The 16,605-nt window shown below is 40.6% G+C and overlaps 1 protein-coding gene across 2 annotated transcripts; it reads right to left on the minus strand.

The window, feature by feature from the left end:
* Positions 1-3,363: 3,363 nt before the first annotated feature.
* Positions 3,364-16,121, minus strand: aadac (arylacetamide deacetylase). Of its 2 annotated transcripts, XM_060905245.1 has the most exons (5): positions 15,805-16,121; positions 13,547-13,775; positions 12,881-12,950; positions 5,895-6,066; positions 3,364-5,618 (listed from the first exon to the last, which is right to left on the minus strand). In XM_060905245.1, exons 1-5 carry the CDS (start codon positions 15,943-15,945, stop codon positions 5,019-5,021), a joined length of 1,212 nt encoding a protein of 403 aa, XP_060761228.1. In that variant the 5' UTR covers positions 15,946-16,121; the 3' UTR covers positions 3,364-5,018. The 2 variants fall into 2 exon arrangements, with proteins under 2 accessions (XP_060761228.1, XP_060761229.1); XM_060905246.1 differs by lacking the exon at positions 15,805-16,121 and having other exon boundaries at positions 13,531-13,568.
* Positions 16,122-16,605: the final 484 nt, after the last annotated feature.

Genomic DNA, 16,605 nt, shown 5'->3' on the forward strand with positions numbered 1-16,605 from the left:
ACAGACTTCTCATGCAGTGGGAAAAAATGCACTGCTATGTGTTCCATATGTAGAATATCTATCGAGGAGACGACAGGGACAACCTCGAACTTAAATCGTCATTTGGCAAGACTCCACGCAGAGAAGTGAGTGACATGCTATGTTCATTGCTCTGTTGATAGCAGGGCTTGTGTCAGATTTGACTCAGATCAGTAGTGGACTTGACTCAGACACGACTCGAAATTTTCTTTAATGACTTGGATTTGACTCAGACTTGAACACTGGGGACTTGAACCTGGACTTGAGGTTTAGTGACTCGACTACAACACTGGTGTGCACTAGCCTTGACTTTAGAACTGTAGAAATGTATTCAATTCACTCATTCATTTATTCATTCATCCTGGTGCATCTGGAGCCTATCGTACTGGGTGTTAATTGGGACTATTCCCTGGACACAAGTCCATTACTGGTTAGAAGGGATGGATTAGTAAACCCTGGGCCCTTGGGCAGGAACCTATGCAGGAACCCCTTCGCCACCCCACTAGGAATGAACCAGTGGAAGGAACCCTGAGTACCCCACCCCACGACCCAACACATGCAATAATAAATGCACTGTGCTACATTAACCATTCATTATGAGTATTTGAGTAGTCTCAGTGATACTTTGGAGTGAAGTTTTACTGAAGTCTCATCCATCAAATTGTCAAAGTCTAGTTCGGTGTCCAGGAGTGAGAGCGCTGAGCCTTCTTTGGCCCATTTTTTATCCATGTTTCATTTTCAATCTGGGCCATTCCAGAAACAAACATTCTAGGGCTTCTCGTTCCTTTCTACGTTTTATGTTTTTCCATGTTTTCATCCAGATCCAGTTAGAAAACAGACCCTAACTTACCGTTCATCAGTTACAAATGCAGATCCACACACTAGTAATATTTCTCAATTTATTTCAGACTTTACATCCACTATGACAGATAATAGCCTTGCCATTCACTTCAAATCAATGCTCCAAGGGCCACTAGTGGCCATGGTTCCTGAGCATGTACCCACAGGCCTGATTGTAATCGATCTCTGTCGGGTAGGAACTATGAAAAGGGGTGGCACAGTGGTGCAATGGGTAAACCTGGGTCAATCGTGAGCTCGGGGAACTGTATGGAGTTTTGCATGCTCTTCCAGTGTACTTATGAATTTTTCTCCAAGCTCCTCGGTTCCTTCATACCTCCAAAAACATGCCAGTAGGTGGATTATTGACTTTATCTTGCCCTGGGTGAATGAATGTGGAAATATGTGTGCATGCATGGTACCTTCTGAGATATTGACATCCCATCTAGGGTGTCGTCTCAGGACAAGCTCTGTCAAGAAGCCTTGATGCTGACCAGGATAAAGTGCTTGAATGTATCCAGTGGAATGATCTGTTTGTATTGTTGAATCTTTTGTGTTTTGTATTCTACTCTAACTCCTTCATAAGGACACAGGCAAATCCTTTCAATCCCAACACATTCATATGTTCATATATTTCACATTCTTTAGGAGATTTGTCTCAAACACATCATTTATTTCATATTTTGTGGTAGCTTGTCTCTGGTGATTTCCATCTTATTTACAGAAATCTCTTTGATAATCACTGTGCTGTGTTTTTTGGCAGAAAGAACTTCTTGGTAATGCTCGTTCCTGGAGACTCGGTCCAAAAATGGAAATGAATAGCTAGCATGAGCTTATAATTATATTGAAACCATACATGTTACGGCTGCCAGCGTTCACATGCTTCATTTGTGTCAAATGCCATGTAATACCTGCAATAAAGGAATAAAGGAAATATCTCACTTCATTTGGTGTGAATGTACTTACCTATGTCCACATCCAACACATCAAGACTGAAATCCTTTCATTTTTAGGTGGTGGATGAGTGCATACCTTGGCAGATCTCCTTATCTCCTTCCTGTCTCCTCTGGGTGAACTCCAACTGAATGATCCCACACAAAATGCTTTGCTCAGATGTCTCAAAGCAGAGGGGGAGGTTTTTTTTTTTTTTTTGGGGGGGGGGGATTTGAACAAATTTCCTGCTCACTCTTTACAGTCACACTTTAAAGTCTATTTTCACAAGGTACTGTACATATGGCTAAAAAATGATTTCCAAAAATCGACTAGTGGTTACTGGTGAACAGAATAACACAATTCAACAAATGTTCTGAAAATTCCTCCAGGTTATCTTCTGTGATGGTAGTACTCGAGACTGGTCACATATTAAGGGTTGCCAACATTGTGAAGAAAATTAAAGACAAAAACTAAAATTGACCTTAAAAACCCAGTGTATGTTATTGGACAAGACTTATACCTTATGTATTAGCAACCAGAGGCCACAGCCCCACCCTCGTGTTTTCTATTGGTTCACAAAAGCAAGGTTTGCAAAGTTAACCGAAATAAAGTCAATGTGAAACAAAATTAAAATGCTTGTCTTTTAACTTGTTGATGACTTGGCTTGAATGTTGTGTTTTGCCTGACAATTTTAAGCTGAAAAAGCAGGAAGGTGCCATTTTGATCTGTCTTCCATATTGGTGTAGCAAGGGGTCTGAGTGAAGTCTGAGTGAAAAATACTGTAGCGAGCGTGCAGTGTGGAAGAAGAGTCTGGATACAGAAATCTTAGTTTCTTGGCTGTTAGTCTGTGCTACTTGCTCTCGATAGCATTTGCTAACACTACTGATGAACACTACACCAGCTGGAAGGTGACTTCACTGCTGCTCTGACTCGCAGTTAAGCTCGCATTGGCCTTCGAGAAGAATGAGTGCAATACATTTTTGGTCCCTTCCACTAGAAATCAAAATCTGAATGCTTAATTCATCTGTCACTTCCTACATAAACATACACTGCCACGGCCTTCTGTCCCAGCAATGAAGTCCTAACCAATGCATGAGCCAGCTCTAAACTCTTCTCAGCCTAGACACAAGCAAAAAAAAAATCTCATTGGATAACTATTTTAATGTTCTCAGGACAGTAACCCTTTCATTTCTGAAGCAAATTTAATAGAAAATGAGGCCAAATTAGAAGAGAATAATTATGGAAGTTAAATAGATTTGAAATGCTGTTTGGACTTCTCAGAAGGCCCTGACGGCTCCCCTCTGATCAACGGTCCAGCTAAACTATAGATATTGGCCTTTGTATTAACAATTGTGGTTTTGTTATGCACCAAGATGAACTTTCAGAGACACTGGCTTCCATCTTTGCTTTGCAAATTATAGCTTTACTTGATGTTAAGATTAAAATAAACTTAAAATCATGAGTTAATTCCATATGCTGTCCTGTGTATACTACATCAATTTTCCAGTGGTAACACTTGCTTTATTTATAAAAGAACACATCGTACTTTCAATTTATAGTTACATTTATTGTGGAACACTCATGAAACAAGTCTGTTCTTGTTTTCACTTGTTAGAGTAACTAAACAGCTGTTCCATCAGCAGCCTCTCTTGATTTTTACAAAATGCTGACACGGAAACATCCATTTTTTTTTTTAAATCTGTTTTTTGAAGTGTCAACCTTACAATTCCCTAGGAATTACATATTACTATAGAAATGTGAATGTTTTAGAATGAGCACTTTAATATAAACCAGAGATGGAGTAATATTGGAGGCATGTGTGGAATACTGTAGATTATAAATTATTGAGGGTTACCTCACAGCCCAGTTGTGAAAGTTACATTTTAAAAACACTCCTTAGTTGGTCCTTGCACACACAGGCACTTAATGCAACAAAGGTGAAGGAAATCAAAAGAAAAACCACAAGAGATGATCAGAATGTCCAAAGATAAACAGACTTTAAAAAAGACCCACACACAAACCCTGGCATACTGATAGAGACCAATAAAGAATTTAAAAAAAAAAAAAAAAAAACACCACCACCCCACAACCCACTCTGCTCTTTTTTTTTTTTTTTTTTAAGCTTCGAGCCAGAACTGCTCAAGTCATGTAAACATCTCATGCTGATAATACAACCCCAAGTCAGAAAAGGTTGGGACAGTATGTTGAAATGGAAAAACTATGATTAAATAATCTTTGACCTGCATTGCACTCAAATCAATAACTGCAGCACATTTGACAAGTGTTTTACTTCTGGCATTTTATTGCTTCCTGCCAGAGTAAAACACTTCAACTGGTCCAAAATCTCAATGTACTTTTGTACATCGATGCTGCCACAGAAGGGAACTGACAATACCATGACAGACCCTTGCTTTTGGACTTGTTGCTGCTAACAGTCTGGATAGTCCTTTGCCTTTGGGCCAGAGTACATGGTATCCATTTCTTTAAGGGTGGGGAAGGAGAGAAAAACAACACCTTTCATCTAACCATTCTGTGATGGTCCACCCCAGATGCATCCAAGCCCTGAGAAGTCAACAGGGCTTCTAGACTCCATTAACATAAGGCTTCCTTTTTGAACAAGGATGTTTCAGCTAGCATTGGTTAAGTCCATAGTTTGAGGCAGTGCCATCTGAGGGCATGGAGCTCACAGATGTTCAGCTTAGGCTTACTCCCTTTACACCAAAGGATCTCCAGGTTCCTTGAAGGATCCAAACTATAAAAGGTGAAATCCAAATCCCTTTGTATCCTTCTTTGAGGAAGATTGTTTTAAAACACTGGTAACTTCACATTTGACACACTGGAGATCCTCAGCCCATCCTTGTTCCTCAAAAGATTAGGCCTTTCCAGGAGACTGATTACTCATGATTGCTACAGTCACTTGAAACATCAGATCACATTTTATTACTAGCCCCACATTTGCCCCATTCCAACTTGTCTGAACAGTGGTGCAGGACTGCATATTTAAAAAAAAAAAAAAAAGTCTTGATCAGTCTGCAATTAAATACAAGAACTTAGAAACCACAGCTTTATTTGCATTTTTCATACTGTCCCAATTATCTACTTTGGGGGTTGTACAACAGCAAGACAGATTGTGTCCTTTTTAAAAACACACCACATGAAATGGACAAAATGCAAGCACAGCAAAAAGGCCTTGAGAAGGCATGTAAACCATATCTGTAACAAATGTTCTTTTACAAGTTTTCCTTGAGCCACTGCAGATAGTTTTCTGTTGATCTGAGCGCAACTTTGAAGTCTGTGGGCCACAGCGTGAACATAATTATGCCGTGAAACCCATCTTCGTAGTGATCATGCGTCACGTTGACACCAGCCAGACGCAAGCGTGTTGCATACATCATACCGTCGTCACGCAGCACATCATATTCGCATGTTATAATGTAGGCTTTAGGCAGTCCATACAACATCTCATCAGGCACCAGCAGTGGTGATGCCCGTGGGTCCACTATGCGCAAAGAGATCTTCTCTTTAGATACAGATGGGATGCTGTAGTTGTAATCCTTGCGGTATGGTTCTGGCAAAAAGATGCTCCAGTTGATGTATTTGAACAATGCAAGAGATTCTGCACCATTGTGTGTATTGGTCAACATGGCATGGAAAAATGATAAGTCACTGGTGAAGTACTGACTCCAGAAGCGTGCCATGAGTGTGAAGGGCAGGATTGGCATGTCCTTGTTCTGCTGGTATGATGGTGTGTTGAAATCCAGTGCTTGCATTACTGGGTAGATTAGAGCTTGAACTTTTAGTTTCACACTCTGGTTTGGTTCTAGCTGCAGCTGAAATTGGAAACAAGGTGTTATATCAGACATCTTGGACAGATTCAAGTTCTGCTGTATGGAAACAACCCATGCCTTAAGCACCACCTGGCCCCTCCTACGCACATGGACCAGAAGTGGTGAAGTGCCCAATCAGGTGGTCGGTAACCAGGAACCCACATTGAGTAAGTCACAAAACCCCACAGATAGTAACCCAAGCTTGGTCAAAACAGGGATAACAATTCTAGTTTGTGCCTCTGCCTTCATAAGTGCAAGACTGACACAAATGCATCTCACCTGCTGGGAGACAGCAGCTGCCAGGTTTCCTCCAGCACTGTCCCCTGAAACTGCAACACGCTCTGGATCCACCTTGTACCTGGCTAGAACATCAAGCTGAAGGAAGTACTTCACTACATGATAGACATCCTCAAATGGAACAGGGAAGTGGTAAGGAGGGGCCAGGCGGTACCTGTACACAGTTCAGGGTCAGAACGTTATGCAACATACAGTCTACACAAGCGTTGCAGAGAAACCAGCAATCCTAGACATCTACTGCACTTAATGCATGAGGCATTACTGCATCCTCTTTATACCTTCATTGTTCCTCATTCAGCTCAAGTTGCATCCTCACTAGATGCAAACCAAGGGTTTCAAACAAACTGCAGGCTAGAACCAGCCAATCAAGGTTCTAATTGTATTACAGGCATTTAGCAGACTTTTCCAGAGTGACATACAGCATACCCAGAGCAGCCTGGGGAGCATTTGGTGCTTAGTTCAGGGGCACTTCCGCCATTCTTGCTAGTCCAAGGAATCAAACTGATGACCCTTTGGTCCCAAAGCTGTTCCTCTTGCCATTAGGCCATGGTGATTTTTCCTAATCCAACTAACTAGAGGACTTTAGAATCCATGGTTCACAAATATAACTTGGAACATAACTGAATGAGTAGACTGTGTGCACATTATTCCACTAGAGGCAGAATGGAGCAAAAACTATCAGCTACTGATGTTTCTTCATTCATAAATTTGACAAAGACGCATCTTTCTAAAAGAGATTAGGAGTCTCAGTAACAATGAACAAAACTTGTAAATTTATGAACAAGTTTCTAAAATTTAATATTGGCCATTGTAACTTCATGACATGCCAATTAAGTAAAGCCATAATTAAAATTCCTCCCAGTTATTTGCAGTACATCCTGGATGTACTTCATGCAGATAAATGAGGACTGTTGATCATGTAAGCACTTTTGCTCTAAACATCTTTTGGTCCAAGAAACTTGACATTGGACCAAGTATGATGTGGCTTGGTAGTCAATGACCAAAACACCATGTACTCAAGTATGCAGTACAAGTGTACTCTATTTGAAGAGAGTAGGCCTTAAGGTTTCTTATTAACAAAGGATTCTGAACTGTCATTTTAGCCATCCATCACTCATGAACTCCATTCTAGGGTCGACCGATAATCGGCCTGGCCGATACATTGGGCCGATATTCTGCATTTTTAGGGTTATCGGTATCGGCCATAATTTCCACCGATAACATGCCTTTTTGCAGCCATTTCGTTCCTAACGCGACTGCCACTGCACGTCCTTTCCTGCACTCGCCACCGAGTTCAAGAACACGGTCCCGCCCACCACAACATCTGATTTGTTTGGCACAAGAGATATAGCCAATCGACATGCGCAGCTAAACACTCTGAACTGTTTCAAGGCACCCGTATCAAGGTAAGGACATGCTGCTTTTCCCGCAATAAGTCACAAACACAAGTTGCAAAAGCACAACATCATTATATGTTTACATTCTTCATCTACTACTCGTTAAAATTGTCCATTTGCATCTGTGTAGCCAGGCAAACTTAGCTTACGGAAGGAAGCACTTGAATTAGCCTACAACCAACTAGTCTCGCTGAAACAGCATAATGTAGGCTGCAGTCATTTTTAAATCCCCGTCTGGAAACGTTGTGAATGTGTCAGTAGTTCTACTCGAACAGTAGAATGACAGCCATACAGAGAGGTGGTCAAGGGAAGACGAAATAAAACGTAGTGTTTGTGTTCTGTAGGCTAGCGCAAGCCTACTGGCTATTTGTTATGGTGATGAGTAAACTTCATGACGTGACTCGTGCTCAAAAAGCGCATTGCACTTGTATATGTTAGGCAACTTTATAAAGCGCTATTTGAACATTTAAACAAGCCAGGTGTGACTAGTATTTATAATTCTTGCGCAAGTGATTCTCCTCGCTAGCGCTTCTGATTCGGAAAGCGATATACTCTTAAAGGAGCAGCCGCTCCTAATAGGGAGTGATAGCCTACTTTACTGTGTTTGATTTTACTTTAAAAAAAAAAAAAAAAAAAATGCTGCAGGCAGCTCCCTACACTTGATTTGTTATTTAAAAACTACTTGAAGTTGGTAAGTCTTACTTAGTTCTTCGTGTAAAAGAATCCAGAGTGCATTTTCATTTATTTTCCACTGAAAATGGTGAGCTGTAATATAGTAGGGAGTGACTTTTTTTATTGGTGAATATTTTATTTCTCATTTTATTCTAACTAATGTTTGACTTTATTGTACAAATGCTGCTGCCATCTCCCTGCACAAATTTTCATGTTCAATTTTACAATTAAACATACATTTCATGGATATGAAGGTCTGTGTCAGTGTGTGCCATGTTTAATTTCATGTGAATTATAATGTTTACATTTATCGGTTGCACATATCGGTTATCGGCATCCCAATTCCATAATAATTGGTAGATCCCTACTCCATTCCTTGTTCCATTGTTCTCCTGCCTCATACCCCAGGAGGTGCAGCCACATCATACAGCAACACATTTTCATAACTGCAGAAGAAACCTGCATACTTGCAGTTATTGTTTTACTGAGGACTTTAAGTCTTCATAAACAAGGATGAGGTAAAAATCAGTGGTTTTACAACTGTCCCAAACCACTTCTAAATTCAGTTTCTAGCTTCTGACCAAAACAAATCAAGCTCTCTAAACCCCAAGTTTGCATTTCTGGCTTTGAGCACATGGGCTGGAATGCACAAAATTTGCCCCCACCTCCACTGCTCTGGAGCATTCACACCTGATCCTCATTATCCATCATGTTTTGCATGTGTTGAGCCATGTTTCATAGCAGCTTGCACAATATACCTAGTTACATCACAGCACTGTCAGATCCTCAAATCTGACTTGTACAGAGAACACACTGAAAGTGGGTTTAGAGAAACAGCTCAAAATTCAGACAAAGCCTCCTCTTTGTGGCAGCACGGTGTAGCAGTAGTTTGCACCATTTGCTCACAGCAAGAAGGCTCTGGGCTCAAGCCCAGCAGCCAACAGGGGGTCCTTTCCATATCCTCTCCAGATCAACATGGGTTTCCTCCAGTCCCCCCACAGTTCAAAGATATGCAGTTATGTTAATATGGGGCAGCCTTGGGCTGAAGTGCCCTTGAGCAAGGCACCCAACTGCTCGCTGGGCATAGCTGCCCACTGCTCTGGGTGTATGCTCATTACTCACTTGTGCACATGTGAGCAATGCAAAGGACAAACTTCATTGCAACAGTGAAATGAGTGAGCACAGGGAACACATTTACCATACTTCATTACCTAGCTTATTTGCTCAGCCTTTCATGTGAACATTTGTTCATTTAAAACACTTGGAATAAACTTGCCCAAAACTGTAGTGTTTAGTTACCACATATGTAATGCTTCCAGATGAGATATTAGTCTTATTTTAAAGACACTTCATTAGAGTTGTTAAAAATGGTCATGTGACCTTCAACTGGATTTAGCAACTACTAATACCTTCAGCAATGACTGTACGCTTGCCTTTAACTACCAACACCTACACTAGGGACATGCCTTGCAAAGATGCTCTTCAGACTCCTTACAAGGAGTTCAGGAAAACCACATACAGGAGACAACATTCATTGCTCAAGAGTCTCCACTTGCTCTAAAGGACAATGCCATCAGGAAACCCACCTCCAGCACAATACACTGAAGTGGTCAAGAAAGCAAAATTACCAGTATTCAATGCCCATCAGATGGATCAAATTATAACCACACACCTCTCCACATGGCATAATGGGTCCTTGCCAGCCAAGGGTCACTTACAGGGTTTAACCCCCACTGCAATGAGGACTTCATTAACCCCCAGTTGTACTTAATTTCCCACTCTTAAGTTTTGCTTTGGGGCATACATGTACATTTCCTGCTGCATGAATCATTAGATGCATCTGAAATGGGAACTGCTGCCACAGGAAGCTATCCAACAACCCACCACTCATTTCCTGTCTTCAAAGACACCTTAAAACTGCCCCCCCCAACTTGAAGGAAATATTGATGCAGCCCTGATGCTATGCATTACCCGTAAATCTGTACAGCAGCTCGCTCAAGCAATGGGGAAAATACCCAGAGTGTCAGCAATAGCCATACCATCAGAAACCAGACTCATTAGCAAAGTTGCTCTTCATGAGAAGAATTTGATCTTCAAAATGAATCAGAAGCCACTGAACTCAGAAAGGAGTAGTGAGTTTCCTGAAAATTAACTGGCCCAATTAACAACTTAAGAAAATCACAAAAGTTACTCCCTAGTTTTGCGCAGACCATTTTGTTTGGAAGCTCTAATCACAACCATTAATCTCCAGGAGGAGCAGCAGCAAGTTGTGAATTGTGGACCAACATGGCACGATTGCAATACTTCATCACCCACAGCCATGTGAGCTAAAAAGACAGACCAAACTTCACAGAAAACTATACATATGCTTTTTGGGCTCCCCCACTTAGACTTTTCAAAAGTCTGAGAAACAGTCACAGGGTTAGTTCTATCAAATTTATTTGGTTATAGTTTTAGGCATGTTAGTCAACTAGCACCAAGTTATAAGTCTTTTCCAAATTACACTTAATTACTTGGATCAATTATTAGCTTAACTTGGTTATATTTAAAGCCCTCTTCACTTCCTAAGAGAAACACCAACATTTGAGACACCCATAATATTCCTACATTTTGTTAGGATCCATTAGGCCAAATTAAAAAAAAAAAAAAAAAAAAAAAAAAAAGTTTCCAGTAACCCGACCGAGAATTTCCACATTGAAATCGCCGACTGTAAAATTATTACAAATTTCCCTTGATATTTTAGTGTAAGCGGCATTGTCAATTCTTTGTTTCAACACATTCAAGTTGTGAAAGAAACGATAAAAAGTAGTGTCTCGCCACTTCTATCAGCCCCCCTGCATAAACATGGGCGCAGCCATCTTGCACAGATCATAACTCAAACTCTCGCGATATTCATGTCGATCGTGTGAGTCATCTGATAAACTATCATGGCGGCCACTGACAGTGGGTATCTGCAGCAACTGGAAATGGAGACACAGAAACTGATCCTGACCTTACCAAACATTATAAAACTGTACTACCATTATGTAGGGACTGTAAGGAAATGTGAATCATGCCTGTTTGCCAGCGACCATTTGGCAAGGTGGCAAAGCGAAAATAATTCTACTTCTATGTTACCAGTTGTGTCTCATGTGCCAAAGCATGAACACGTTTAAAGATTTAAACAAAAAAAAAAAAAAAAAAAAAAAGAGATTTTTCTTAGTCACAGTCAGAATATTTTGATATCATGAGGTGTATTGAAAAAAAATTATGCCAAAATGTTCTGTAAGATATTTAATGTTTTTATAGTTAAAAAAGGCTTTGAATTAAGAGACTAATTTTTACTATAGTAAAAATACATTGATTTAGAATGCTGAATGTCTCAGTATATTTTAATTAGTGACTAGTCACAATTTTAAGGGTTTTTTTTTTTATTCGTTTAAAGATTTAAAAACACTTATGATGTGTGGTATAAAGGATTCTGTGCCAAAATACTATTTTGTAAGATGTTTACTTGTGCTAATTTTTTTGAACAAAGAAAAAAAATTCCTACCTACCGACCCTATTTTAGTATTTCATGTTACCTGAAACACCATCTTTTTTTGGCCTTAGCTGTTCGGCCTAATCTGGATTTCTATGTAGTTGCCATGTCTGACCATTTTGTCCCCCAGACAGGCTTCACATTTCTGGCTTGATTTGCTCCAGAAAGTTTTGTATTGAGACAGATCCCTAGTATACTGCCACATGCCATGTTTTCAGTATACAGCCAATCACAGAGAAGAACATAATGCTCATTATGCACAGGTTGAACAGGCACAGACAAGCTGGGGGGGGGGGGGGGGGCGGGGGGTAAAGCTGCCAGACAGGCTGAACCAAGGCAAAGCATGACAAACAGTTGTAATTGGGTGCCATTGAGCGCAAAAAAAAAAAAAACCCTGATCCAAATACGTTAAGCAAAATGTGTACTGCATACATCTGTAAACAAAGATGTAGTATATGCAGCTTTATTCTCACTGGCTCCTCACTTACACCTTGTGTCCAAATTTCACAGCTCAAAAGCCACACTCAATGTTATAGCAGACAAGAGAAAGAAAAAAAAAGGGAAAAAAAAAAACCCTGACCAGACAGTACTCCAAATTTGAATTAATTCAATCATGACCCCAATTCCCTTAGCCAATCAGAGCAAAGTTATTTACATAGCTAAATATTCAGTTACAGCTGCAAAAGTCAGCCTGCTTTATAATATAGGGTTTTCATACCATACTGAACCGAATGGGATGAGACCCAAGGTGTTAACACACCCACATATTGGAAAAACATCTCCAGGAAAATAACTGAAATCCATCCCCAATTCCAAAACCAAATGCTGCCTTGCGCCCCATATCATTAGTTACTAGAATTTAAATTAAAAATAAAAAAGACCATCTACAGCTAGAAGTCCCCTTTACCTCCTACCATCAGGTTAGCATCAATGCACAAAACATTAATTGGCAACAGCTGCATGTGGGATGTTATCCAAACTGGTCACTTGCTAACAGATTGAACCTCACCCCCAAATACTACACTGATAGGATACAGATGTTCACCCAGACACTGTTGGAAGAGTTAGAAGAAAAAAACCCAATTCATGTATACTACCAAGAACTGCTTATATATTATTCCAGTTACAACTTCTGCTCCAAGTGAAGCAAGCGGGATAAGCAACATGATCAACATTTCCATCTGCATTGCACATTAGTAGAGATACTGTGCATCTATTGCCAATAGCCATGAAACATGAAGATTAGGCACATGATCCTCAGAGACTACAGACCTGGAAAATGATCCATTGTTATCAAATACAGCAGTTCTTTGTAGCACAGGGAGACTTTTGGATTGTAGCTGAAACCTTTCCGATTGAAAACATGGACAAATACTTACTCTACAGCAACGACCACAGCATTCAATTCTGTTACTGTCTGTCTGGACAGGAGATCATATGGTGCCATTTCTGGAAACAGAAAAAAAAAAAAGTTTGCACAAGTTACAGTACACCAAAAGCAGTTAGATGTTTTATATCTAAAGAATATAATACTTCAGTACATGCTGTTATAGGAAAGTAAGCCATGATGTTAATCTGATGTAGCCCATCATAAGGCAGCTGGCTCAACAGTTGAGGCTTCCTGAACACACAGGGGATCATGGCTAACCTGTACTCTAACTGCAGCTACCTGGGTGGGATGTGAAGTTTCACATAAAAATAAAGGCTTCATGTACCATGAAATGGACTTCCTGTAACAATGACTTGGCATCCAAATTTGGATGCAATACATTGCATGTCGATTTAATACTTGTGTCTTCTGGAAAGACAGGACAAGTTTAGCTTCAATTGTTAAAGCACCAACACTGGAGCCTCCTTCCATAAATGCTACGTGTATACGGCATTAACTAACATTCGAACCAGCACTATGATTTGCAGCCAGACCTATCAGAGCTGCTTCTGACCAATCAGAAGCAAGAATTGGGCTATAAAGGGTACATTAATGCTTTAGTACTGTATGTATTTAAAATGTAGTTATGTAGGCAATTACATAGTCTGAGACTCACTAGAGCTGCCCAGACACCATCCTCCACCATGCAGGTAGATAACAGCCCTCCTCTTCATGCCTGTTCCCTTGTCCTGTTTGGGTTCATACACCATCACCTCCACACCATCAAAACGCTCTTGTGCCACCTTTACCTGCTCATCAGACACAGGTTCCACGGTTTCCATTATAGTGATGAGCATCATCACACCCATGTAGTCCTTCAAACCCAACAGCTCACTGAAATCCGCCTGAGAGGAAGAAATGACCAAGTTTAGACATTTCTATTTGTAACTAAAGGCACTGGAAACTCCTTCCAGTGCCTTTAAATTCTAAAAAGGGTTCACACAAACTTTCAAGCACCACTGTAGAACCCCAAGCTGAAGTTTGGTACCAAGTGGCTATGATTTGTGGTTGCTGAGAAAACGGGCATTTCAGATGGACAGAGATAAGCCAGTATTAACCCCACCCTGCAGCAGGGGGCAAAATGCATAACTCCTTTAATCATTTAACAACTCTGGTTTTGTAGGAACACCCCCAAGTTTGGAGTTATGCACCAGAAACTAAGGCCCTGTCCACACGGCAACAGATTCAGGTGAATCTGATAAAATTGTTTATCATTTCGGCCTGGCGTCCACACAGCACCAGCGTTTTGGGTGCCTCAAAACGAAATCTTTTGAGAACGGGTTCCAGAGTGGAAAAATCTGGTAATGGCGGTGTTGCGAAGTCATCTGGATGAGTAGAACAGATTCGTTTACGATGACGTCACAACCACATGACTGTCAGTGCTTCATGCCGGGTAGAAGTGTAACGAACTCGATGCGAGTTGTCAACAAATCCTATAACTTGGTTCATGAAACACGCTTACAAAATATTTTTCACTGCTTTCCAAAAACAATCCCGCCAGCAAAAGTAGGGGGAAAAAAAAAAAAAAAAAAAAGGAGCGATCTCACCTCTTCAGATGTTGGTTTAAGTCCGACAATACATTCCTCAAAAAGGACGTAGAAGAACAAAGTAATCCATCAACATGTAGCATTCAATTTATTCCAGACCATTGAATTTTGGAGGATATCAGAATGTTGGCGTACCAGCTTCCATCTACCCCCATTCATTCCTCTTTCCGCATCTTTCGTTTTACGCTACTGATTAATAATCAAAACTATGTGGCTGTTGCTACAGAAGAAGGGGTTTATGCACATGCATCTACTTCTATTGTTCTGGTGTCTCCAATGGGACCGTCTTACAGTGCACGTAGAGGTGTGGCATGTGTATTGCATCATTTTCAGCAAGCGGTGCCATAAGTACCTGATATTTTACTGATCCGTTGCCCATGTGGACACGATATTTAAAAAAAAAAAAAAAAAAAAAACCCTCGTTGCTGTTGTGTGGATGTAGCCTAAAAAGGCTTACAAGATGGACAGAGTGATAGCTACATCCCCCTGCATTATAGGCTGAAGGGATAAAAGTCACAACCCAGGTTTAAGATATCAGAAGAGGTTATTGAGAGGAATGAGCAGTAGTACATTTAAAACTATAAACTGAATACTTATTTTATCCCCCACCCCTTGAAGCACTGTCACTGCTAAAAGATGGACAAAACAGCAACAGTTTAAGAACTACTCAGGGATGAGACAGATCAAAATGCTGCAGTGTTTAAAAGAAAAAAAAAGGCATATGGAACAAAATCAAGTAAATATAAAAAAAATAATAAATTTGCATTAATGAAGACATGAAATCTGAAGCCACCCAGATCAATTGTTCGAAACACAGGATTAGGAAAATCCATAAGCAACAGCTGTTCCATAAATACACTCCTGGTGTCTATAATAACTCCTATAATTAGGACAGGTGAGCAGAGCTTCCTGTGCCTGGATTAAGATCTGACAACCTGACATGACGTTAACGCTTATTCTGCCTCTTGGAGTGGAGATACGTATAGCTAAAAGATGTGACTCATGCTTTAAAACTAAAGTCATTAATAATTTTGCATAATCATCATTACCATTTTTTTATGTTTGCAACAAGTGTTCAGATTCATTTGTAGTGTGATTTGGAGCAAAAGTCAACAAATTAACTAAAATTGAGATTGTGACATTGAAAGTGTTAGAGTGGTTTACAGGTTAAGTTTTCCTAAAAGAAGCGCATTAGATAAACCCATTGGAGAGTTGTGCCACCGTGCGTAAAACGTGCCAATTTATAGATGGCACGTGCAGGTTTCATTAGTTATGCCAGGACAAGAATGTTCAAGTGCAAGGAAAAAAAAAAAAAAAAAAAACTTACTACATGACTCAAAGTCCTGAAGAAGCAGTCAGTAAGCATGAGCTTCCATCTCTCCTCGATATTATCCGGAATGGGCCAGTAAATGTAGTACGCCGTTAATGCGCACATAGCAACGAGGAAAACAGCCCCTCTGGACCGCATTTCAGATGCTTTAATAAAGGCACGCAGGGCGCACGAGTAACTCTTCCACCGTTCCCCAGACACCCCGGTAATCTGGGATTAAGGCCGAAGCTCAATAGTAAGGCGCGCACACCGGTTTTTATGGAAACCAAAGTTATGGCAAGCCAAAGCTGCCACAATTCGTCACGTTTCTAGTGCGTTCTGTTCAGAAAACGGCGTCAAATTTGGCTATCAAATTATTAAAAACGGGGTTTGAAACAATCAGGATGCAACTTTTCACGCTGCGTAATGGTTAAATGCGCAAAATGCGCCCTGGAATAACAAACCGAGAATAAAACGATGCTCCATATACTCATGGAACGCCCATTGTCAACAAGGGGCGGGGTTATGTTTAATAACAATGATCTCCACTCTGTGCTTTTTACAGCTACGAATTATGAATTCTTATCAGTGAATCGATAAAGAAAAAGGCCAGACTACACCAATGCAACACTTTGCTGCACAATGACTGCACCCACCCATTGGCCAAACTCACCTGGTCTGAGTTTCCCAAGATGCTCAAGAGGCTTTTGGGAAACCCGGCCCTGTTCTGTAATGACGTTTGTTTGGGTATAGCCTAAGGGCCTGGTCCCACAGCACCGATAATCAGGGGTGTCGCCAGAAATTTTGGGCCCCATGAAA

This window comes from Neoarius graeffei, chromosome 23, assembly GCF_027579695.1.
Source record: "Neoarius graeffei isolate fNeoGra1 chromosome 23, fNeoGra1.pri, whole genome shotgun sequence".
NCBI classification, from domain to species: domain Eukaryota; kingdom Metazoa; phylum Chordata; class Actinopteri; order Siluriformes; family Ariidae; genus Neoarius; species Neoarius graeffei.